The sequence below is a fragment of the Drosophila mauritiana genome, chromosome 2L (assembly GCF_004382145.1).
Source record: "Drosophila mauritiana strain mau12 chromosome 2L, ASM438214v1, whole genome shotgun sequence".
Lineage (NCBI taxonomy): Eukaryota > Metazoa > Arthropoda > Insecta > Diptera > Drosophilidae > Drosophila > Drosophila mauritiana.
In genome coordinates, this window is record NC_046667.1 from 2115640 (window position 1) to 2140824 (window position 25185).

The 25185-nt window shown below is 43.5% G+C and overlaps 3 protein-coding genes across 4 annotated transcripts; 2 read left to right on the forward strand and 1 right to left on the reverse strand.

Annotated features, from left to right (window-relative positions):
* Window positions 1–9: 9 nt before the first annotated feature.
* Window positions 10–1284, forward strand: LOC117141632. 2 transcript variants are annotated; one of them, XM_033305184.1, is made up of 2 exons: window positions 10–217; window positions 268–1284. In XM_033305184.1, exon 2 carries the CDS (start codon window positions 289–291, stop codon window positions 760–762), a length of 474 nt encoding a protein of 157 aa, XP_033161075.1. In that variant the 5' UTR covers window positions 10–217; window positions 268–288; the 3' UTR covers window positions 763–1284. The 2 variants fall into 2 exon arrangements, with proteins under 2 accessions (XP_033161075.1, XP_033161083.1); XM_033305192.1 differs by having other exon boundaries at window positions 282–1284.
* Window positions 1283–24287, reverse strand: LOC117141622 (ets DNA-binding protein pokkuri). The gene is made up of 4 exons (XM_033305146.1): window positions 23380–24287; window positions 3841–5117; window positions 2987–3770; window positions 1283–2924 (listed from the first exon to the last, which is right to left on the reverse strand). The coding sequence occupies exons 2-4, from the start codon at window positions 5024–5026 to the stop codon at window positions 2684–2686; spliced, it is 2211 nt and encodes a 736-aa protein (XP_033161037.1). The 5' UTR covers window positions 5027–5117; window positions 23380–24287; the 3' UTR covers window positions 1283–2683.
* Window positions 13169–14156, forward strand: LOC117141642. Its single transcript, XM_033305207.1, has 4 exons — window positions 13169–13439; window positions 13489–13653; window positions 13710–13818; window positions 13924–14156. The coding sequence occupies exons 1-4, from the start codon at window positions 13377–13379 to the stop codon at window positions 14073–14075; spliced, it is 489 nt and encodes a 162-aa protein (XP_033161098.1). The 5' UTR covers window positions 13169–13376; the 3' UTR covers window positions 14076–14156.
* Window positions 24288–25185: the final 898 nt, after the last annotated feature.

Below are 25185 nucleotides of genomic sequence, written 5' to 3' on the forward strand. Positions count from 1 at the left end.
AGAATTTGGCTAAACCATCTGCTTTATAAAAGACGAGCACCTGGTTTAGGGTTAGCAGGATTAGCTGAATATAGCGAGGATCAATAAAGTTCGCGAAATATTACTTTCGCTGAACTAGGATCCTACCTGACTGGTGCCAAAGGGTGTTACTTATTAGGGCCACTCGGATTACCGACCAATTGGTAGGTAGAGCGCGAGGCTGGCGGCCCATAAACAGGTAAATCCTTGGGATATATAAACTTTGTGCTGAGACAACCAGGACATCAGTTCCTTCTCGACAGTCTAATCATGAAGTACCGCATGTTGAACAAACGCAAACAGGCGACTCCCTCGCCAGTGAGAGATTCCGACGCAGCCGACGTGTCCATGTCCAACCACAGTGCTCTGGAACTGGAGGCGGCTGCTGCTCTCTTGTTGCTCCGCTACCAATACGATCGACAAGTGTGCAACAACATTATATCCTACACAGAGTCCAGTTCCCCGACTCCACCGCCGGCAGTTGCTGACAACACGACGCCAAAGGATCAGACTGTTCGTCCGCCAGTCGCCAGCCAGCCGCTGAAGAAGCGTTCCATACCATCGCACATCCTTCGCAGATCCCTGACTCCGGCGAAATCCGAGACTTCAGTGAGCAACAAGTCGATAGTCAAGGCCAAGATAAGGACTCCAATTCCCAGTAAGGAGCGCAACTGCAACAGGGCCTTGCTTAAGTCCTGCAGAAATATGATTCGAGAGTTTCTGGACAATCAGGAGTTTATCTAAAAAAAAAAGTTTAACTATGTATTCTGAAACCAATTCTACATTTCTAATATTACACAAATCAAGATTTTAGAAATCTTCGCCCAAAACGCCACAGTGAAGTGCACGATTGCAGAAAAGATCGAAACGAAATCCTTAAATAATTGTAGCCCAGTATATTACAGTCGCAAGAAAGATGAAGGCGATCGATCCTTGGGATCTTGGATTTCAGTTTTCAATTTATTTATTGCATATAAATTTGTTTCCTTTTTTATACATATATAAATTATGTATTGATCGAAAGATAACGTTTTCAATGGAAGAACAGGTATTGTGGCGACACTAGAGTGCTAATTATTAGCTATTGGCGGTGTTTAAACTTAAGGCGTACGAAAAACAAATAGAAAATTATCTTTAGCGTAGATCTACACAATAATTAATAATTACAGTTGCACTACAGGCTAAATGTATGAACGTGCATCGATGATATCTTCTCCTAACTCTGTTCATTCCGTTTAATGTAATTAATAAAGTGCTTCAAATGTACATTTTCTATTGTTTCATTGTGTTTTTAGCGGGTGAGTGCGTTGTGGGTGGTGGGAGGTGGGTGGCTGGTGGTGGGAGTGGAAGTGTGGTGGTAAGATCGTAAGCGTTTTACAAACTAAAGTTGTTAATGCTTAAATGAACACCTTCATTTGCTGCTACTGCTGCTGGGCTGCCGTTCGATTGCAGCCACTTAAACTAGCGTAAAAATAATAAAAATAAAAGTAAGAGCAATAGAAAACTAATGTGTATACATATATGCGTGTGTGTTTATCATCATTGCTATATTAAAATGGAAGCCAATGTTTTTCTATCCGTGTTTCTTGTTGCAGTGTATCTAGGGCTAGGGGCTCAATTGAAATTGAATTTTGAAAGCTCTTTTTCCAGGCTGATCTTGAAGCGAGAGCAGCCCCATCCTCGCACGAAGGATCGCCAAACTGTTGCAGGTTGGCTTTTTGGAGCTGCTCTGGTTGCGTTAGCATTCAGCCAATGTGAATCAAAGATAATTCTGTTGTTATCACAAGAAATCAATTTGTCTTGTTGTATACAAAAACTCTTTCTATGCTGATTTGTATATTAATTAACAATTTCGACAACAATTCAAATTTCATATTTCCTTCACTTTCTCTCTTTAGATTTTAACAATGTTTGTTGGTTTTTTGTTCTTTTTTTTCGTTTTCATAAATTTGAAACCATTGTTGAGGCAACATTTGTAAAGCTCAAAGGTGGCAACACTTACGGACTAAGATACTGGATAATTTCTACTCCTTATTCGCTACTCATTTCTTACTTATACGATTGATTATGGTTAGGCATATTTTTGTTTTTGTTTGATAAATGTAGAAATTGGCACATAATCGAAGGCTGCGCTGCGCCGGCTCAAGAAATCTACTTACAACAACGAAATTACATGCACTCTGCTCTTGCTTAGCTTAGCTTAATAAATACGCATGATGTATAAAATAAATGTATGTATGTATGATTGTGTGTTGGCTTATGCAGATGTGATTTCTATGTACAGAAAGTCGGACAGGTCGTTTGACATACGAAAAGAAATTATAAAGCAGCAATGATTAGAAGAACCTTTGATCAAGAAATTGAATATTGAATATCAAGTTTCGTGCATGAAAGAAATACAAGGTGGTTTTCTTAATTTCTCTTAAGTTTCGAAATGAAATTGCTACACATTCTTCAATAATGAGTTTTCCGTTTCGATTGCAAATTCTAAGCGACCCATCCTAACCGAAAGGCATCCAGAATTTTATCCAGCAGAGTGTCTGTCTATGTGTCTGTGCGCTTGTTGTGCTGGTCCCACATTATTTAGCTCAGGTAATGTTGTGTGTGTTCAGGAGGGAGTGGAAGATGGAAGTAGTGCGGTGATTGTCTCAGGACACTTCTCCTCCTACTGCTGCATGTGTCGGAAGGAGTCCTCCGACTCGCCGCCATTGCAATCGCTTTCCATCGGCACTGGCTGTGCCTGTTCACTGGCCTGATCCATGGGCCTGGGCGAGCTGCTGGCATTGGAGGTGCCTGCCTGCTGGTCATCGTGCTTGGGGGACTGCCCCGCTGGCGAAGCGGCTACCTGGTGTTCGTTGTATCGTATTAACTTGATGGTCGTCAGGCCGTCAGCGTTGCGAATGAGTCTGCAGGGCGAACGCTTGATTAGCTTTATGATTTTAAATTGCGATGATTGCAATCCACTTACGGATAACAGTCCTCGTTGCTGGTAGCAGTGCTCTTGCTGCTCACACTGAGGTCCGTGGGCTTCAGATCCTCGCCAGCGCTTTCCGAACCCGATCCCGAGCCATTCTCCAGCTTGAGGGGATGGAACTGGAACTTGTCGGGTCCTCCAATAGCGGATGGGGTGTTTAGGGCAGGGGAATTGGGTGGCGGACCAGCTGCCGCCGCCGAAAGGTAGTGGAAGGCTCCATTGATGGCGTGCATGAAGAGCGGCGATGTGGGTGGTGGACCATAGGCCGCAGCAGCCGCTGCTGCTACCGCTGCAACGGCGGGCAGGCTCATGGGACCATTCCGCGAAGCGGGTCTCTGTGGTGATTGTTGTTGCTGCTGGGACTGCTGCTGCTGCTGGGTATTCCAGTTCTGGCCAGCAGGACTTCCAGGTGCCTGACTGCTGCCCTGCGGCATTGATGGACTGCCGCCATTGCCATTCGCCGGTGTCGATTGACGCAAGAGCGATATATTCTTGATGTTCTTCAGTTCCGTGGGATTGCGCAGAAACTGATAGCAATGTCGCTCGCCCTGCACTTTGCGCAGTATGTTTACCCTGTAGTAATAACGCAGGGCACGCGACATCTTGTCGTAATTCATGGACAGATGGTTCTTCTGGATGCCCCACAACTTTGCCAGTCCGGCGGGGTCGACGATCTTGAAGACTCCCGTATCGCGGCACTTCCAGGCTATCAGATCGCTGTACTTCTGGTTGCGATCGTTCAGCAGCTGTTGCAAGAAGTCCCACAACAGGCGGCCATCTACAATAAACACATAAAAATAGAGGTAAGTCCTTGTTTGGGTGGGTAGCAGCATCACTTAACAACTTACTTGTATTGGGCTCAGAATTCTCGGGGAAGAACTCCCTCTTTGCTTTGTACATATAACTGGGCGTGGTGGGTGCGGAGATGGATCCTCCAGCAGGGGTCACAACTGGACCAGCAGTATTATCCAGGGTCAGCTTCTGGGGCATTTGTTGTTGTTGCTGTTGCTGCTGCTGCTGCAACTGGTGTTGCTGTGCCTGAGCAGCTACTGCGGCCACTGCAGCAGCCTGTTGCTGCTGCTGCTGTTGCTGCTGCTGGGACCATGAGTTCACAAAACTATTCGTGAGCTGTTGCGTCCAATTCGGCTTAATATCTTTCAGTATGGGTGTTCCTGGCGGACTGGCCGTGCTGTAGGACAGTGGTGCTGGTGGCATCTTGCTCACTCCACCACTGGTCTCAGAGTACTCCTCCTCGGAATCAGAGTGATTACTGCTGGCACTGCTAATACCCTTCATGGGCATAATGTTCGGCTGGGAGCCATTGCTGCCGGTGCTGCTGGCACTCGACGACGTGGGATTGCTGGTGTTTGTGGCTCCTCCTGCAGCTGGTGCTGGTCCTCCTGCTGATCCTGGTGCTGCTCCAGTGGCGCCTCCATTTTGGTAAGGTGCCTGGGGGGGACTACTCGCCTGGGAATCCACTGAGGGCGGAGGACTCAGCGTAACCGAGTTCGGCGCCATAAAATGGTGGCCTGCCAGACCGTGAGCAGAAGTGTGGAAGGGACTGTTCTCGGGAGGAGCATTCAGCGGTGGCCACGTGGGCGTCGGCGGATGGCTGTGCGGCGACAGGGGATAACGACTGGTGGGCGTCACTGGACTGTTGGGCAGGTGCCACTGCATCATGTGGGACTCTATGATCAACATCTGCAGCACATTGTGGAGCACATCTCCTGCCCCAGGACACCGGTGACCGAAGTCCGCTCGTGTCAGCAAGCACAGCGCCTTGCCGTTCATTTGGAAGAGATCAAAGTCGAGTTTTGGGAGATCGAATTCGCGGACGCAGAACCGCAGGAAGACAAGCACATCCTCGCGGCTCCAGAGGCGCGGATCGGAAGGCAGGGATGGGGGCAGTTGTGTCTTAAGCTCCGCCAGCTGGCTGGACGGCGCTGGGGGACAGCGCCACAGCACATCGCTCCAGATGCCGGGATTCAGCGAGTTCAATGATAACTGTACTGGGAGCATTTTCATTTTGGACATGCAGCCACAGTGTGTAAGGAAATGTCCTGGTCAGCGGATCCGTATCAGTGGGTGAGTGGAAGCCACTGGAATTGCTTTTAAGCGGTGTTATCTACAAATTAAAAAGAAAAAAAAAATATTTGACATCAGTTAAGTGGCATAAGTAGGCATTAGATATACAATTATATATGTACAAGGAACACCTTTTAGAGCAAGCGAGTAAAATATTAATGTTAGTAATTGGATGTTATATTCTGGAGACTACAAAATTGTTTATCTTTATTTGAGGCTATATTGTGAGTAATCCATGTAAATGTTGGCTATCGTGAATCACATCCATTTGAAACACTACATTTAGTTATTGTTTAAACTTTTTTTTTGATGTTTAGCTATTTGATCCTTGTGAATGTGTATTAAAACCAGTTTATTTATTTTTAAGGCGCCATAACCCAAAACGTACATTTCTTCACAGCGCCATTTGAATTATTTAAGGCGAAACTTTTTTGTTTATTTTAAATTCTGGGTAAAGTAGATATGGAAAACTACCACGGATTCTGGCACGGATGCCAAACACACGGTTCCTCTGGTGGTTCAAAGTTCACTACTGAGTAATCTTCAACGCAAAAGGATGTGGCCAATGGATGCTGTTGATCACTCGTCGACACACTTCCGCCAGAGAAATATCTAAGCGGACACATCACCTAGCCGGGGACGGGGAGCAGAAGAGTGTGGGTAGCCAGTGTATCCCGCTCCCAGACGCCACACATACCGATCCGATACGATCCGGTCCGATTCGATCCGTCAGCGGGAGCGAGCGGGAGAGCGACACTCAGACAGACATTCGCATTCCAACCAAATCAGATTTCTTCATAATCGTCGCGGGGCAGCCGATGGACGAGGATGAAATAAACAAATAATATATCTCTCCGATGCCGACGCAAGAACAACAAAAACAACAGAAACGCGACCGAACGATCTATTTGTGCGTGTGAGCGTGATGGTACAGCGATATACGGCATATAGCGGGCAAGCGCATCCGAACACTACTTGGCGCAAACTGGCGGCGGGATCTCGATCTCAGAGAGCGCAGAGCGTGACTCACTGGCAGCGGCAGAGGCCGGGGCGGCGCAGCAGAGGATCAGGCAGCGGCCGAGGCAGAGGCAGAGGTCTGGACCGGACTTCTTCCTCTTCTCTTCCTCCTCGATATCACCGCTCAGCGGGCATCTTCGGCGGCAGCGGCAGCAGCAGCAACACACCCCCGCAGCGACCGAGGCGCAGGCAGGCGAGAGGGGAAGAGCAAGAGCGAGAGAAGATCGTTCCAAAAAAAAAATGTTCAACCACAACGAACTGGGGAATGCGCTACACAGAAAACAATAAACATTGTATTGTTGACCTAAAAATTGATCCAAATGTTCGCTATTTATCGCTATTAATTGCATTGAGTAAGCCCAGCAATTGGCGCCCACTGTGGGGCGCAACCTTACATCCCATTTATGTGCTTCCGCTTTCATATCCGGATACTTAAGGTAATAAAAGTTGACAATTCACACCTGAACAAAAAAAATTCGTACATAAAGAAAATTTTCACAACCTTGGTTTCAATTTCACTTCCTGGTGATATTTGGAAAGCAATATTATAGGTTGCCAAAGAATAAAAATAAATCTTGAGAAGTGTAAAAAAAACGAGATAAGAATAAACATTCTAGGTGTAAGAGGGTTTTAGCGGAACTCTTAGAGCATTTCTAAGTCGCCAAAGCCTGTGGACGGCAGCTTTTTAATTGTAAATTTCTCAATATGGTAATTTCCACCAAAAATGTGTGATGTATTCGGGTGTATGGGTGTGCATGGGCGGCGGTACACTGCCGTTCCGGATGTGTACAAACCAATCGCAGACACACAAAAACCGAAAGACGTATACACACATGGCGGTGATCATTTGCTGTAAAGTTTTCAACATAAGCGAATGTATTGATGGCACCCGGCGAGGGGCAAACGGGGGGGAGCGGCCGAGTCGAACGTCTCTCGAAACTTGAAAGCCGTGCCCATTGCCCACTCTCGTATCTCGCTGCAGCAGCAAACGGAAGTGCACATTCCAAGCAGCAAACCCGTTTCCAAAAGCAGCAGCCGGAGAAGAGGGAGTGGGTTGGGAGCAAGCCGTGTTGGAGAAAGACGCTGCTGCGATGGAGCAACTAATAAATCCGCCAGTGGGTAAGGAGAGCAGCGAGTCTCAGTCGGTGGATCGAAATGATGATGAAGAGTTGGGGAGCTTGGAGAGAAGGTGTAGCATCACCTAAACACGATGGACCCTATCTAGACACAAATACCAAAACAATGGCGTAGGATATTTTGGATATTTTAAAAAGTTATTGTATCTTCACGAGTTTATTTGTTGTAAATATTGATAGGACCTAGATCCTCGTCCTCTGGTGTACCCATTCCCACTTATAGCCGGACCAGACGTTTTCGCTGCACACATGTTCAGATTTATCTCGCATCTCTCCTCACCGACTCGGATCCGACTGCCTCGCTCTCCCGAAAGAAACTTCCTCATTCTCCGGGAAGCGCTTTCAACAAGTGAGCGCTGTCGAGAGCGCCAGAAAGGGAGGGCAGAACCAGAAATATTTGTGGCGGCGATGGGGAATGGGGAAAGGAGGGGGCGGAGGTTGATGACGATGATGAGGATGATAATAATCGCCTTGAATATTTTATTGTGCAAGTAGAGGGCTTAGAGGGGGTCTATCCGATCCACAACCGATCCGATCTATTTGTTTTTGTAGAGAGCTAGAGGTAAATGCTGATGCCCCGCCGCTGATTGTGCACACTCCACATACAGGCACACACCACACTCACACAAGAACGATCCTACGTGTTATTTCGGTTGCCACAACACATGGTTGAGTTTTCACTAAAATAAAATCATATATTCTAGTGCACACATGTTCCGCAGCACCAGCAACAGCAACACAAAATAAATAAACATTCGGCTAAAAGTTGGAGTCGGTGGCACGTAGTAAAATGACAAATGAATGCTCATCAGCCAGCAACAGAAACACAAAAAAAAAACAGAAAAGGAAGGCAGGGCAGCAGACCCAGGAAGAGGCAGAGTTGGGGAAGTTCACTGAGAAAAATGTAAGAAAGCTGATGTGGACCATGCATTGCAGGAGCACGATCATAAGATTTGGCGCCCACCGTGGGGCATTGGCCACAGAGCTACACAATTTACCAAATAAACCAGATTTCTCTCAGTGCATCACGTCTTCGCACGCACGCAATAAGAGTATAAAGAATATTTCTAAATCTCGACACAGGAGGCGCGGCAGAGAAGAATCCGAAAAGAGCAGCATTCGGTCACCTCTCCCTCTCTGGCACAACTCGAAATCAAGTCAGGCACACAGGTAGTTCAAAATCAGAGGCAAGGTATGCGAGCGATCTGGAACCGGTTTCAACGGAAATTACAAACGAAAATTATAAAACGATCAGTTTAGAAAAAGAAAGAAATAAATGCCCGGGGGAGTGGAAGGAAAGCTGGAAAACCAAAAACAAGCAAATGGGTTAAAGAATTCCATGAGCTCTTTCTACGAGTATTGCCAATGTTTCCGTTTTTGGCGAAGAAAAAAAGATTTACAAGGAGGAGGGGTTTTCGTGTGTGGGATCGTGGGATCGGAAATGCTAGAAAATGGGACATGAGAGTTCTGAAAGGCGGATAAGGAAGTCGAGGAGCTAAGTGTTCCTATAGAAGAGAATGGAAAGGATTATGTGGGACAGCAATCAGATAAGATACGTTAAACGCTCATACCAGCTCGGATTTTTGCACTATTATTCCTATCTGCTGTACGAAATCTTATACCGAATTCTTGAATAATTTCATTGTGGGAAGCAGCCTTTAAACCATTTTAGATACATTTTTCCGTGACGTGTCGCGAATGGAAACAGCTCAGATTAATCTAATATTATAAAGTAAAAAGTGGCATCCCGCTCGCATATCACTTATAATGCAACGCCACCAGTGCTTCCCTATCGCTTAGCCCCTTAAGACGACACTCAAATGGCATTTCTGATCGGCACGGCACTCCTAGACGCAGCTGGAATTCCAGCTTGCCAAGTGAATCACCCGAGTGCCCGGGCAGGAGTTGAACGTTAATGAGTAATTTCCGCAGGCGCATCCTCTTCTCACTGGACCCCCGCCACGCCTCTCCGCCCCCCTCTGCCCGGCACACACTGGGTGCATCAAGTGCTGCGCAGTAAGAACGATGGGAAAATAAGAAAATCTGATAGCCAGAAATGTCGGGGAAAAGGAACCCGAAGAGAGACAGAAGCGACAGCAGCCATGGCGCATTAAGATTAACGGCTCAGCGTTCGATCGAAGGGAAGGTGCGAGAAAGAGAGAGTCAGAGGGATGCTGTCTCCTTTCGTACACTGACAAACTTTTCAAGTAGGGTTAAATAAATATCAATGCTATTTTCATTTAATTTGGAGCTCTTCCTGAACACATTTCTCTCAGTGTGTCGATTAGGTAGAGGAGCAGCAATGAGGAAATGCGTCCGTCCTTCCCCTACCTGATCTGCACTTTGCTTTACATCTTGTAGGACTTCTTGGAAACCCGGCTACGGATCTCCTTGAAGCCCATCAAAGAATGGAATGAAGTAACTGAAAGGAAGAATGACGAGGCATGTGGTGCCGATCGATGGTGGTGCTCATATAGTGGTGGTGCTGCTGTCGTTGACATTTGATCTCTTTTATGAGGTCTTTCTTGAGCGGGCTCAAGTGCAGCATCGGTTTTGTTTATCTCGTCTCTTCTGTTCGGCTGGTGTTTTCGTTCTGGCCCTAAATCAACCCCTAAAGCCAAGGGATTTGACCCTAGTCCGCAAATTGTGTGTAATTCAATGAGTTTTCTTGGGGTTCTCGTTCTCAGTTCGATTCATATCGATCGAGGTAGGTATAGGATGTTCTTTTGACGGCCAGATGTAAGGTAACCTTTCGATTCACTTAGCCAATAAAGGGCTTTGATATTAAGGTCGATAGAAATATTATGGTTTCTTTGAAAATATTGCATTGTAAATTCTCTAGGGTTTGTATTTCACTTCCAGAGTTGACTAGCTAATCAATTAAACTTTAAAAGTGTCACATTTACGATTAATAAGCTATGAGTAATGGAGTAGGTTTACTTAGAGGTTCGAGTTCATGTGGTTCCTATAGATGTGTTTACTTTCTGCACGTGTATTTCGTGTTCGGATTTTGCCATTTGTGTCTGTGTGCCTGTGTCCGCTCAAATCAAATACTCAATTAATAAGCATAAAAAAGATATTCAAAATTCGAAATAGCTAAGTCAACGACCTGCTTTGCTTTTATAACTGCTCGGCGCTCAACACTCGTCGCCGTATATTTAAGAAACAGCAACAACGCTCGTAACTCTTGATTTACCTTAGCCCCCGAATTCCCCGCAATACCCCCCTTACCAACGCTTTTAGACGCTGCTGAGCGTGCATAACAAGCGCGTGAGCGTATCGCGTTTGCTATTTGTGTTTGCCCTCGCTTGGCTGTATTGGTATATTGGTACAAAAAAAGCAAGAAAAAATATAAATAAAAAACGCCAATTCCGGGTTCTTCTTCGCAACACAAAACGGCGAAAAAACATATAGAAAAAGTGTGCGAAGACGCAGGGGGAAATAAGCCAAATGTCTGTGGTTCATTTTCTGTCTAGATCGTCGGTTTGTGTGCTCAGCTTGGAGGAGAGCCGCAGGCGCTTTTCTTTTGTTTTATTGTTATTTCTTCGGTCACCTTTTGAGCGAGCCCTCAAACAACAAGGGAGGCTCAAAGCTCAAGCTCAGGCAAATCAATCATCGTTACGCATTTTTTGGTAATGTGCTAAAGCCCGATCTCAAGTCGAGCCAGGCCTAAAGCCTTGCGGTAGCTGTAAATGAAGAAAGAAAGGAGAGCCACAGGCATTCTTTCACCCAAAGCTTTCGTAGGTCATTAGAATACAGTGATCTCTAGAAGGCAAGAACCTGCAGAACATGTCGCACTTTTGAAACCTTAAGATCTGAATAGTTCTTACCACTGTAGTTTTCTCTTTTGATCAGGCGACAAGATCTGGCCAACATTAAAGTCTTCTACAGCTTTACCTCCGGCTCTTCTGTTTTGCTCGATCGCCGAAAGAGAGGTGTAGAAATATAAAAGCGAGATGGCGAGATCTACAGCTGCTGGAGGCGTTACGTGACGTGTTTGTTCTAATGTAGCTCAAGCCTCGGCTTCAAGTCGTTGTTTTTTCTTTTTTTCTACCTCTTTTTTGTGGAACTCTTTCTGCTGCCTCATTGTTCATCTTTATGTGCTCGTCGGGTCTTCGAAGGGGCAGAGGGATGGACTGCCTAATGATATCAAACGTTCGATAACCTCTTCGGATTTCTTATAAATATGCAAACTCGAACCGCAGCACAAACAACACACACCTCTGCGCTATGCTGATCATTCTCATGACTAGGGAGATATCCGACTTCATAAAGAGCATTGGAACAATCGGAAAACAAAGGGCGCAAAAGCACAGCATCATCATTACGATCATTATCATAATGCTTATGATCGAATCGGTAGCTAACTACCTAGGAATAAAAAGCAGCGAGAGACGCTGGAGATCTCCAGTCAGATATTTCATTTCCATACGATGGATGAGTTCATCATACGCCCAGACAAGAGTTCAGAATCATTCTTGTTTTTGCTCTCAGAAGGGGATGATGATGGGGAGTTTTAGATGCACTGAGGGAATAAAAGCAAGTTCTTTAGATTCACTAGATTCACATAGTAACCACGAATTCTCCAGACAATAGTGAATTTTTTCCAGTGTATACAGCGTGTTTGCTGGTGAGGAGCTGGATACTCATAGACCTAGACCGCATCAACCGCATCATTTGTGCCCATTACATTCAATTAGTCGCATCTGCGTTTTTGTTTCAACTCTTTGCGATTTTCTCGCACTTGCATCAATCTTCTCCGCCGCTCCCACCCTCTTCAATGCTGTTCCTGCCCACCATCCTAACTTAATAAGGCACTCATCAACATCATCATCATCATTGTTGGACTGCTGCCTGCAGCAGGAATTTTATGTTTGCCCCAAGCTGGCGGGGATGCCAACGAGGGGCAGTGGACATCTCATGTGCGTCTCTTTGGCTGGGGGTCGGGGTCAGTACGGGTTCAATTGAGTTGGTTGACATGAGTAGCTTCCGTGTTTGAAGACCAGCACATACTCTCGAGTAGAGTTTACATGGAGCAACGAAGGACAATGTAGAGAACTAAGAAAACTTTGTAATTAGGTGGTTGGATAACCATTTCATTCCACAAGTCATTCATTTTCGAAGAGCATCACTGAAACACCCACAAGCTACCCATCAACACAATCTTGTGGGGGCTCTTCGACTTAAGAACGAACAGTAAAGGAACCTTGTCCATCAAGCTGATAAGATCCCCAGTCGCAGTTGAGTCCCAATTCCAATTCCAGTTCCAGTTCCAGATCCCGTCCTCGGCGCACACCTGCTGCGGAGGCCTTTGGCGCTTCACATGGCGATATATATCTGTTAACTAGGATTACTTGTTGTCTTGGGTGTCGCTGCTCTGATAAAGACCAACAGAAATAGACAGAACACATAAAAGATACAACATGTTCCGCTATCCGTTGTCGCACACTTCCACCATAATGTTTATATGTATTATGAAATGTTTACGATTTGCTTGAGTTTCAGTAAGTTCATAACAAATATGCCCCCTCCGCAGATAAGATAACGCATAGATACATAGAGCAATCTGACTTGGCTCGACTTCAGTCGTTCGGACTCCCCTTCACTTTTTATTGCTCGCGACTGACTTCCCATCGAAGAAAGACTTTTAGCGACTTCCTGCTCCGGTCGTTTGACTATTTATCGGCCTGATCTTCCAGCTTCCTGTGGGCAATTGGATCGTGGTCCAGCGAAAAGCCACCTAGCTAAGCCACCTACACTGCGATGAAATTTATAAGGCCTTTTATGTTCTTAAAATATCTTAAGAGCTCCATCCAAAATATTTGTGCTGCATTATTAAAACATAACCACCAACACAGATTTTAAAAAACAATTTTTAATGACGCTATTTTTCTCGATAATACCAAACCGATTTTATCTATTTTAATTGATGGTTTTTAATCGAACTAATTGGGAACGTTTTTAATTGATACATAAATATTTTAACCACCAGCAGAACTTTGTTTTCCCCCAGAACTTCTGCTGCTTATTTTTGGTTTGATCGTGGATTTAAGAGCTAGATTTATAAAATCGAGCTATTGCGGCATGAAATTTAAAGTGTTGTTCAATTTTATTAGAAAGTTTATTATATACACCTAAAGAATATAATGGCAATCAAGCTGAATTTGTTCGTCGCTTTTCTGATAATTTCTATATATTATTTCACAGAGGTAACAAATTGATATTACTGAAAAACCATCTTTAATAAGCTACTTTTAGGTCTATTCCCTATTAGAATTTACTAATCTACAGTGCGAGTCTCTGGATAAGGACTTTGCCTTAATTGATTATTGTTTTCTGAAATCTGTGAACCGATCTTACAAATATGTTTCCATTAAAGTAAACCTCCTACAAATACCTATAACCAAAGTTAAGGTAATGTATTGAATACATGCCATTAAATATTAAGCTATTAAGCTAAATTACCATTCTTCAAATCAGGTGCATTCAAATTTAATGGCTATAAACCTTTTCTCTACAATATTACTTCTGACGCGTGCAGACTCCTACACTCGCCAAAATCCAATCCGGTTGCTCTTTATTTTTACAATTTTTACAAAGAGTATTCCAACATAAACCACCCGTGTACCTATGACGTAGGTATACCCGAAGATTATTAAGTAACTATTCATATTATATTCATTTTAGGACGATTTCATGTCCTCGATAAGATGCCATATCATAGTATAAATAATATGGTAACCAAAATACTGCCCTTTCCGGAGGGAAATTATATGTTCGAAGTGCTCTGGATAGCCTACGACATTCCTCGAGCCGTAACTAAGTTCTATGCGTCACTTTCTTAATAAGAAAAGGCTATAAAAAATCAATCACGTCCCCAAAAAAATGTAACCCTAATCAAAACTGTAATGTAATGTACCTCTTAATTGAAAATATGAGTTCTATTTAAATATATGTGTATTGGTGGTGGATGATATGTACAACGAGTGATCCTAATTCAGAATATATATTGGGTCGAAAAAGAAACTTGATACCATTAATCGAATTTGGTATACCCTTTTACTCTACAAGTATTAATAAATTCAAATCATTCCAAAAAAGAACGTACTTAAATGAGCTTAGATCTTCAACAATCTTTCTTCCCCGTCCACGATCACAGTTCCGATCTTAAACCCAATTTTTCTGTGTGCAATAAGTGATCGCTAGCTGACTCGATCGCCCGTCCATTTCTTCTTTTTTTTGTGCACACAATCTGGCCGGGCATCTAAACCGGTAGTTAGTATTTGCACTAGTAATCAAGCACATACATAGCTAGCATCTAGGCATGCATGGCGAAGCCGCTTCCTCCCCTTCCTCACCTTCCTCCGCCTGCTGCCCCGCACTCGGAGCCAAAGAACGATCGCGCTTCGCATCTTAATTACAGAGGAGAACGAGCAGAAAAAATAGCGAAGAAAAAACAAAGTCCAGAGCTAGCCCGCCAAACCTGAATTGTAAAAACGTTCTAAACGAACTGAACTCAACCGAACCGAACTGAACTTAACCGAGCTGGTCGGTGGGGAACGTTTTAAGCGTCGTCGTGGAAAGACACTTAATAAATGCGGAAGCGGATGTTCGAGCTACAGAAAACAGAAACAGAGAGACGCTGACGCTGACGCTTGTCTATAATCACAATCACAATCTGGTTCCAAGACGCAGGGAACAGGGAAATGCAAAAAATCAGCGATCGTATGAAGAATAAGTGCGCGTAAGTTAATACCATATGTCTATAGTCTACAGGTTGTAGACTATCTACGGAGGCAGGAAGACGCCAAGTCCAGTGAGCAGGCACAGGAGGAACACCATCATCATCATCATCATCTTGGCCATCGCTCACTTCCTCCGACAGTTCGATTGTGGGAATCGAAAGCATGTAATCGCTGATGATGTGTAATACACGAGCTAATGCTCTATAGCGTGTTCAGGAAACTGGCCATATCTTTAAACGATTAGGGCGGAGGTGGGGGCTTCGGAAGAGGGCGGCACACGAATTATTGATTAAGAAAAGAGCTTCACAAACATCATAAAAACGGTTAGAAACGGAACCGGACTGCAGATAAGACAGTGAAGCCAATACTCCAGAACAATTATCAATTGAAGAGCAGTGTTGCAAAAGGAACAATTTCCTGCTTTTCGCAGGAAAATGCTAAAGCTCTCCAACACCCGAACCCATTGAGTTTTAATCAAGGAAACGAGTAGTATCCAACCAATCAGTTGCATTCAAGGCACTTGGAAGGTGGCGGGTCTAGAAGCATTTCCTCAAGTGCTACAACTAATTTGACTTCGGTTTCCAGGCGGAATTTCCCGACTGCACTTCGATAGTTTGGCTTTTTGCTTCTAGCCGTTCTAAGAGAGCTGATTAGCAGGCGAGCGCGCATTTTGAAAAGGCTTCTCCAGAGATTGCTTTCGCCGCAGTCCATAATAACGATGATAATTATATGAGCGCACATATATGTACGTATGTATGCATGGGGACGAGAGGCAAGAGCTTGGAGCTTGATAAGCACGGACAATGGCACGGGAGTGAGTGTGGACACAATAATAATAAACAATTGCTGGCTATGCCGCAAGTTGCTCTTAAGTAGCCACTAAAACGTGGCAAACCGACCTAATGAGATAAAAAGTACCACCGACACAGCACTCGGCACTCGGCGCACGAGACAACAAGAGGAATACCCAGAATCCGGCAATCCAAGAACTAACAATTGTAATACACGGAGCCCTCTAAGATCTGGGGATCTCTTGAGGTTGCTGCGCATTGCCGGCGGCCAAGAACTCATTTAAGCTGCTGCTAATTATGAATTTGGCGACAATAGAGGAGCAAGCAGAGTGCCCCATCTGCGGCCCGGGAATCCGAGCCAGAATCTCCGTTTCTGTTTCCAGCTCCTTCAACATCATTGCGCTACGTGCTGTTCGTGTCAATTTTGTTGTTTGTTTTAATTCGTGTTTGCCTTACTTGGAAAATTATAATATAATCTCCTACTTGACTCGGACCCCACCCCAACCCACCGCATCTCATCTCATCCCGTCACATACCATCCCATACCATCCACTCATTTGTGGGTTCATCTCATCTGGCCCGAGGGTATTTTCGAGGCAGTCGTTTCATTTGACACTTGGTCCGCAGACAGGGCGGCGTTCGCTTGAAAATTTCTCAACTGTAATTCCAGTATTAATAAAACAATTTGGGCTTAGGTGCTGCTGGAGGAGTTGAGGCGTAGGAAGAGGATTCCTTGCCACTTGAGCAGAGACAACTGACTTCCTTGAGCACGGAAAAGAGAACAGCCAAGTGGACTTTGATGTAAAGTAAGTCCTCAGATGAACTCTTTCCAGAGTAAAACATCTTCTCTACGATTAGAAGAATACCTATAATTAATATCTCTATCCCTAATACTAATGTTATACTCGTAGGTGACTTACAAGTTTGTCGCGACCAACTTTAACAAGCATAGATTATGTATAGAATATTTTAATTACCTGCAAATAAACAGAAGAAATAACACTATTAGTAGGTGAACTATTTAAAATATTTATAATATAATCAAAAATTGCAAGTGATTCGTATGTTTGAAAATGCCCCACTTTACCCCTTTCGACCTTGGAATCGAACCCTATTTATATTCCGCGGCTCCACCATTGCGTGAACGCATTTTGAAGTGCTACCCGGCCAAAGGAGCCATAAAATAATCTCAAAACTCGTATCTCTGCGTATCAAGGTGTAAATAATTGAACAGCCCAATATTCTCGGCCCAACAACAACTGCAATCATTATAATAACACTTGTGAATACCGTGCGATATGATTAAACAAAACAGAAAGCAACAAAAAAGCCAAAAATAAAAACTAAATACTTTTGTTTTGCTGCTTCTTTTCTTTCCTCATTTTTCGATTGTACGTGTGCCCAGATAGGAACCGTGTGTAGAAGTGTAATAAAAATAAATAAATAATAGCAAAAGCAAAAGAAAGGGTAATGGTAAATGTGACATGGATTGCGACTGATTACTGTATCAATTAAGACAAAAAAAAAACAAAAACAAAATATACGAGAGCCACCCACTCCATCGTATAGCAAAAGCGTAAATTCTTGTACTGGCGTCATTTCCGGTTCCCCAAATCCTCCTCACTTCCCAACAAAGACCACTCACTGTATCGAAAACACATTTTGGAATCCCCGCCCCCTTGGATTCCTTCCTTTTCGACCGCCCCTTACCACCCACATGACTTTGGTTCCGAGCTGCTTTCCACTTTTCTTATCAGTCAGCGCAAACTGATTATACGCAAACGCACACCTGTTGGCACATACATATTAGTACTACCAATGCACGTAGGGTTTACCAACTAGTGGGTTCCAAAAAAAAGAGGAATTTCGGGCAGCGTTATCTGTGCTATCGGCTCCGAAATCAAATTGATTTATGAAAGATTTGCCAAAATTCGATTTCGATTTAAAAAGAAAAAGTAATGAAAGCAAACAGTTACAAAAAGGGAATCAATACTATACCAAAATGGTGGAAATCTCTCCCAAATTAAAATCGCTTTCGAAAAACAACCTCCTTTTGTGCGCTGCTCGTGCACAATTCATTGCAAGTGTGGCACAATAACTAGCTAAATTTCCTCTTCGCTGCCCGCTGAGTTTTGAAGTAGGCAATGCGGAGGACGACGAGAATGGGAATGGGAGTGGGAATGAGAATGAGAATGAGGCTCCTCACCAGCTGCATTGTTCTCAGTGGAGGGCCTGCTGTTTCGAACCGCCCCCTGTGCCTCTCCTCTTCCTTCTTCCGCCCTTTGAATGCAATTTCCTTGAAGTGCCAAATGCCAAAACTCCATTGTGCGTTCTGTTTCCTCGGGTCAAGTCGAGGGGTCGATTTAGGTCGGGATCATATCGAGACGAGAGCTGGGCTGGTCGGTTTGCCGGGGGTCGTGAGAGGCTGAGAGGGTCGCACAGTTAGGGTCTCGAGAGTGACAATTATTGCCAGGGACCACCCATCAAGTTGCGAACCTGTTCCGCTTTCAGCTGAGCTCATTGTTGTAGGTCCAACAGGTAGGTTAAAGGTGATGGTACGGGTTCGATATCCTACAGGCAATGCTTTCTCCTTTGAGGCAATACATGCTATGCTCTTCATTTGAGGCATAATCCAGATAATCGCGATGCCACAAAAATATATTAATTGCCCATTTGGATAAGCGTGTATTTATTGTAAATTGAGGATAAATAACTTGGGTTTTTTCAAACTGAGTTACTTCTTTTTCTACATTTTCTTTAATCTAATTGGTATCGTAGTTTTTCTCAGTGTTCCCATACTTAATTTATCAGTTCCGTACAGTTACAGTTACCCTTTGTATTAGATAAAGACTGTAATGGACAATCGTCGGTCAGTGTGACGTACTAAGGGTCGCTTCAAGTATCTCTTGTTACCAGGCCATAAAACTTGGGTGTGTAACTCTCGAACCCCCTGGTAGCCCGGCTCTTTCGTGCAGCTCGAGGTTTTCCTTGTTGCTTCGTCGTCTCTGGGTTTTATCTGGCGATAGACAAGCGTTACGGATACTTCCTTTTTGGCGTTACGCCATCAGCTTAGGCTAGGTGCACCCAAAACTGTTACGTTATCCACCACGCAATTCCCCCCTGTGTGCGGGGCAGGGGGTTTCCACCACCCCCCTTACTCCACCCATGGGAGTTCAATAAGAAGAAAGAGAAAAATTACCTAATTGTGTTGCATCGACAGACGACGACTTAAAAGCGACTTTCCACAACATTACTCCACTTCTTGCTTGATGTACTTTTGCCCCCCTTAACCACCCACTCCAGCGCCCCCACTACCCCCTTTGGGTGCCCCTTCCCCTTTTCCGTATGTGTGCCAAAAGGAAAATGTGCCACAAACTGCAGAAAATGCGGCGAATATTTGTGTTGTTTGTGTGTTTTGGCTTTTTCTGTTTGTTGCTTCGCTTCGTTCGCTTCTTTCTCCCTCTCCCTCTTCCACCCCATCTTTTTTCTCTACCTCTCCCGCTCAGTGTAGTTAGATAATAGCAAGTCACCGTTAAAGCACCAAAGTCGAGTTGAGCGGAGTATTATAACTCAAGCAAGACTTCCTATATTTTGAAACACGTTACGTTCGTAACATAATTCACACAACAGGTTACTCAGACAGCGAAAGAGACGGGTGCAGGCCAGGGCGACAGAGAGAGCACCATCGTACTAGTGGAGTAATACGAGTATTAGTGTACTAGGTTTTAGTCGGATTTCGGTGCGGGTAGAAATTGGGAAACATGGGGAAATGATGATCGTGAGAAAAGATTGCGGGAACTTGTCAGAAGTGCAAGATGAATGGGTCGCCCGTTGGGTGGAGATCTACCAGCGAAGACTTAAGTATTTTGCATCGAAAATATGCGGATATAAAGTACTATTTCGTCAAATATCATCACTTTAAATTGAACATTATACTTTTAAGTGTATTCAAAGAGCGAGTCATTTTTATCTTACATATTTTCAAACAATTTTAAATGATGCAATTACTATTTTAATGTATATCTTTGCATTATTTAACTACAAAATTAACTTGTAATTTCTCTGGAAAACATCATCATTTATTTCCTGAAAGCTGGCCTTATTCCAGGCATGAGCTCATTGTTTTTTTCTGAGCAACAACTATAGATTTTCCCACTGACCACATCCTTAAAAGCAACTCCTAAAAGAAATTCCCGAAACTTGCCCACTGTAGCCAAGGAAAAGAGACAGACTGACACTGTGTGAAGGAGAGGGAAGTGTTGTGTTTATATTTTACCGCTTTTAATGGCAAATTCGCACGATCGTTGATTGGAGTGTTGCTGTTGCTGCTGCTTTTCTCGCCTGCCTTTTGCACTACTTTCTTTATTTCTTTTGCGAATTTGAGACGCGACGTAATGGAAGCTGGCTGCATTTATGGCAAATTCAGGTTAGTGTGATTTCGTTGCACTATAAAATGGGTTACAATGGGATATATAGTACGCACAAGTGGTTCGTTCGCCGCTTTTTAAATGCAAATGCACAAAAACAGCGGCCAACAACAATAGCAACATCTGCTGAGCGATATCAACAACATACGAATGTTCATATGTTTTAATGCATCTTTGTATGTAAATGTGTGCGATTCGTATTGAATGCAAGCTTCCGCATGCAAGTTACACCAACAAACGCAAGCGAAATAGAAGAAAAGGAAGCAATGTAGCAAGAAGAAGAATGCTAATGCATTCGCCCCTAACAACGAAAGCCAACAGAAAGGAAAGACAAGACCAGCCATACATGGATTTATCATTGTGTTAGTTTCGGCGACGTTCTCCGAGACCTTAACCCTTAAGTGACCCTAATATGATTAATTGAGGCTTGTGGTTACCATATCTTTATTATTTGTTATTTGTACATGAAAGTACTCCACACAAGCTGAGCAGTATTTACATAATAAAAAACAACAGCGATAATCCCGAAATTGTATATTTATTTCTGGTTTAATTCGCTAATAGTTGGTTTTTCTGAAGAACTTGTCATGTCGTTTTCTTACAGTCTGGAATAAAGAGAGACACACACAGCCATGCATTTTTTGCTGGCTCGGCATTTTGTGTTAATATCTGAGCCGCTTTAAGGCGTTTTTTTATTGTTGTTTTTGCTGCTGCTTGGCATTTTCTTCCTCTTCTCTTCATTATTTTGCCGCCCCAAGTTGTTGTTGATTTGATGTTGTTGTACGGGTTGGTTGTGATTCGCACGTGTGAGTGCGAGTGAGTCAGTTGCTGGCCGACTGTGTGTGTGTGTGTGCGAGGGAATAGGTCGATGTTTTCTTGCTTCACTCCCTCTGTTCCCCACCACTCTTTCTTCCAACGATCAACAGTTTTTATACCTGTTTGCTCTGCTCCTCCATCTTCCTCTTTTCATGCGATCGCTCTCTTCCGTGCACTTGCCACGCTCTTTCTCTTACGTCGTTTGTCTTTCGCCCCACACACACACACACAACCGCACACATTCACCCATTCCCCATTACGTTGTTTCTTTTTGTTGGGAGCAATGCGGAAGTGAATTTAATTTATTGTATTTACGCTGCTTTTGCCGCTTTTCTGCCGCCGGCTGGTCACCAGGCCAAGTCTCTAGGGGAACCAGGAAAGGAAAACCGCCAAGCGAAATCGCAGCTTCTACAAGTTTTATTTCGTTTCCCGCTAATTGAAGAGAGAAACTGTTTATTTTTGAGAAACAAATCTTAATACATCCGTGCGCACAATCATACGCAGGTAAATAGGGACAGATTAATTTAGTGACATTGCGTTATAAAATTATTTATTATTGTTTACGTTTTATTTATAATAGGTGTTTACCGATAAGATATTAAAAAATTTTAAAGATTTTTAAAGTGACTAGCTGCAGAAATACGTTAATACTCTTGAAATGTTCCCCACCAATAAAGCATTTCTTTTCTTGAGAGCTATTTGGCTGACCCAAACAGTGCATGTGTTTGTTTTATACATAATGAAATTTATTGGCGAGAATTCTGCTCTCGTCAAAAAAATAAAATAACGGAGGTGGCGCACGATCAGGTGTGTGTCTAGTTCGCACCCCCCACTACCACCCCCTGAAATCACATACATATACATGCATACATGTATACCTCATAGCTGCGGCAGAAGCAGGAACTGTTTGGCTGATTTGTTCGACGTCGTCGGTCGGCAAAGGCAAATAAATAAACACAATTCCGCTGGCTGTTTTACTTTTTTTTTATGTACATACTTCATACATATACTACATATATGCACATAAGTATGTACATACGCTTTTATGACAGTGTGGGTATTTCTTTTCGCCATAGCGCTGCTGCGATAAGATTTCGCTGACGCTTGCCAGAGTCGCCGGAGTCACCCTAATTGGAGCTCAACGCTCCGCTTTTGTTTCACTTCACTTCCATAGAAAAGTGCATGCAACAAGAGACTCGTGAACCGAACCGAAAGAACCATTCCGAAAGCACGGTTCTATAGCATATAGCATATAGCGCATAGCACACCGATATGCACTCCGATAATTACCGTTTCCATCATTTTCGAGGCGGAAAACTCGGACTGGCCAATATGATGCAACGGGCATTACGAAAAGCGCCCAGGTACCGTAATGTGGAGTGGAATGTGAAAATAGAAGAGGCTATTTTCCAAGTGAATCGATCTTGTTCGTATTGTAGAATGCTAGCGAATCGGTGGAGCGTACCGTGCATACAATGCGAGTCAAGACAGTAGGCTTGGGAAGAGAAATTACTATCATATCATATTGTTACCAGACTGAGCTATTTGCATATGGTTCTCAAGCACAGGTAATAATTAATCACAATCCAACTCGACTGTAAGAAATATCTAATCATATTTGGAAACAAGAAGAACATACAACAAATTATGCGCAACAATCAGATAACAAAACAATAATTAAACTATAAAACCACTCCCAAGATCCCCATAAAATTGTAACTCTTAATATTTAAACAAGCCCCAATGAAAACGCCACAATCAGATCCTCTGAACAGGCAAATAAATCAGCTAAAACCTTAGATAAACCTTTGTTGCCGAGTCTTCATCCATCTCATATGTGTGTACTGCGAACCAAATATAGCCCAAGTTATCTGTTTACACGTGTAGATCCGACAAATTGTTGACCTCAACCAGAGACCAAAACTCAGACATTGTAAGACGTCGGGTGGAGCGAAGTGGGCAAGTCATATGCAGCAGATAACCAAAGCCAGATTAAGGTGGAGCAATTATTTATCAGCTGCTCAGACAAGAAACTTTTCTGTTTCCATGACCATTGTGACGTAGTTATGGGAAATACATGTACCAAAAGATGGTGTTTTAACCAATTCGTAAAAAAAGCAACGACGACAATGGAATGGAGTGATACAAGGGTAATGTCTGTTAACACCGATTAAACGTACATAATTCATTAATGTCTTGCTGCTTTTGCACGATTACGAATATAAAAGAACTCCAGATATTGTAAAAACCATTGTGCTTACACATTGAGAAAAAATGTTTTTATTTTTGACACTCCTTTCTGCTACTATTTCGACAATGATTAATTTAACAGTTCCCAACAAAAAGTATACAAATTATCAAAATTCTCACCTGTTTGCTCCACTGTGCACTGTGGTTACGTACTGTAAGGTGAGTGAGTGATTTCGTCTGTTTGCGTTGGGCTTCGGATTCGATTCTTGAGCTTTTTAGCGACAGAAGCAACGCGGAAGCGGATATGTCCAGATCCCAGAATGCTTTAGCTTTTGCTTCGCTTTCTTGTTTTTTTTTTTTGTTTTTGGTTTTGTTTCTGTTAATTCGATGTTGTTCTTGTTGTTATCTGCTGATGACGAAGAGGGCGTCGCGCCAAGTTGCCATTGTTGTTTGTGTTGCTGTTTCCTTTTGGTGGGGGGCGCCGAGTGGGCGGTGGTTGTGTGCTTTTGGGGCTAATCCTGGCTCTCTGTTTTTGTTTTTGTTTTCGCTTCGTTCTGCGACGAATGCCAGCCGCAAAGCGGAGCAAATAAATAAGAAGAAGGCGAAGTCAAGCGTTTTTACTTCCGTCGCCGCCTCAGCAGCACGCACACACAAGCAGACGCGGGCACACAAACGCACACGCACACTGTAAGACACTCACGCGATGCACTTGCACTCTGGCGTTTTGTTCGTGTATTTGTTGTTGTACTTTGGCATTTCCTCTTTCGTCTTCCTTTTCACTTTTGCTTGCACTTCTTGTTGCGTTGCTTTGCTCTCGCTGATGTTGCTGTTGTTGTTGGCGTTGTTGCTGTCGCTCTTGTTTATTTCTTATTTCCGTTTCGCGCACATCCACACACACCGGGCAATGTAAACACACACCGAGCTAAGAAGAACCGTTTATTTCCTCAACGCCGCGCACGAATTAAATTCTATTAATTGTGAATTAATCAATTTAAAACATATTAGTTTGCCATTTACAGCAGAATGTCTAGTTGCTTTCAGGAGCGACTCTTCAACACGTCCGCCCAGCACGGCAGTTTCTTTTTGACTGCCGATTCGATTCGAACAGGCGGCGAACATGAACAAGTCGGCGCAGGCGCAGAGAGAAGCTAAAGAGAAAGAGAAGCGAAGAGAGCGGAGCGACATACAGCAAACACAATTCAAAAAGAACTGGCGAAGAATACGAAAATAAGATAATTTTTTAAGGAAGTCGCGCTTTGATCCGTATCCGTTTTAGCGCCAAAATTTATATCTAAATCGGAGCTATATTTTGAGGTACAGTGAAGCTTCGATGTCAGTCTCATTTGAGTTACAGTTTTAACGATTGAGAGACAGCCCTCTGCTACTCATTATATATCAATATTTATAAACAATCTTATATCAGAACTTTCATGCGCCACAAATTCCAATTCCAATTCCGGAATAATTTCACAATAATCTCAATTAACATACGTATTTTATGTTCGTAATTTTAAAAATTCCCAGATTCCCCACAATTGCCATAATAATCTCGATTATGTTATTATACTCTGAGAAGTAGGAGTGTGTGCAAAGACCACAAACAAATCATTAGGCGCGTAAACATTTACAGATCCCATCCACTTCCTTGGCAACGAAAGAAGCAACAGCTCGCAGAGGTAATAATTTAAATAATTTAAAACCCACCAAGTTTACTACGAAACAACTCAATAGGCAACCGCTGTCTGTGGGCGGCGTCGAATTCGCGTGGGGCGCTCGATTTAGTTGTTAATCAATAGAAGATAAAGTTTAAACAAAAGATTCATGCTGATACCAGAAGCATGGGCGCCGAAAAACCAGGGGATCGTTCTCTCACTCGATAACATACACACCTTTTGTGGCGGGTATCTTGAAATGATCGAGCATGCCATACCCATTACCTGTCAATTGCGACTATTGGCGAGCTTTGCGCACATAAACATAGATAAG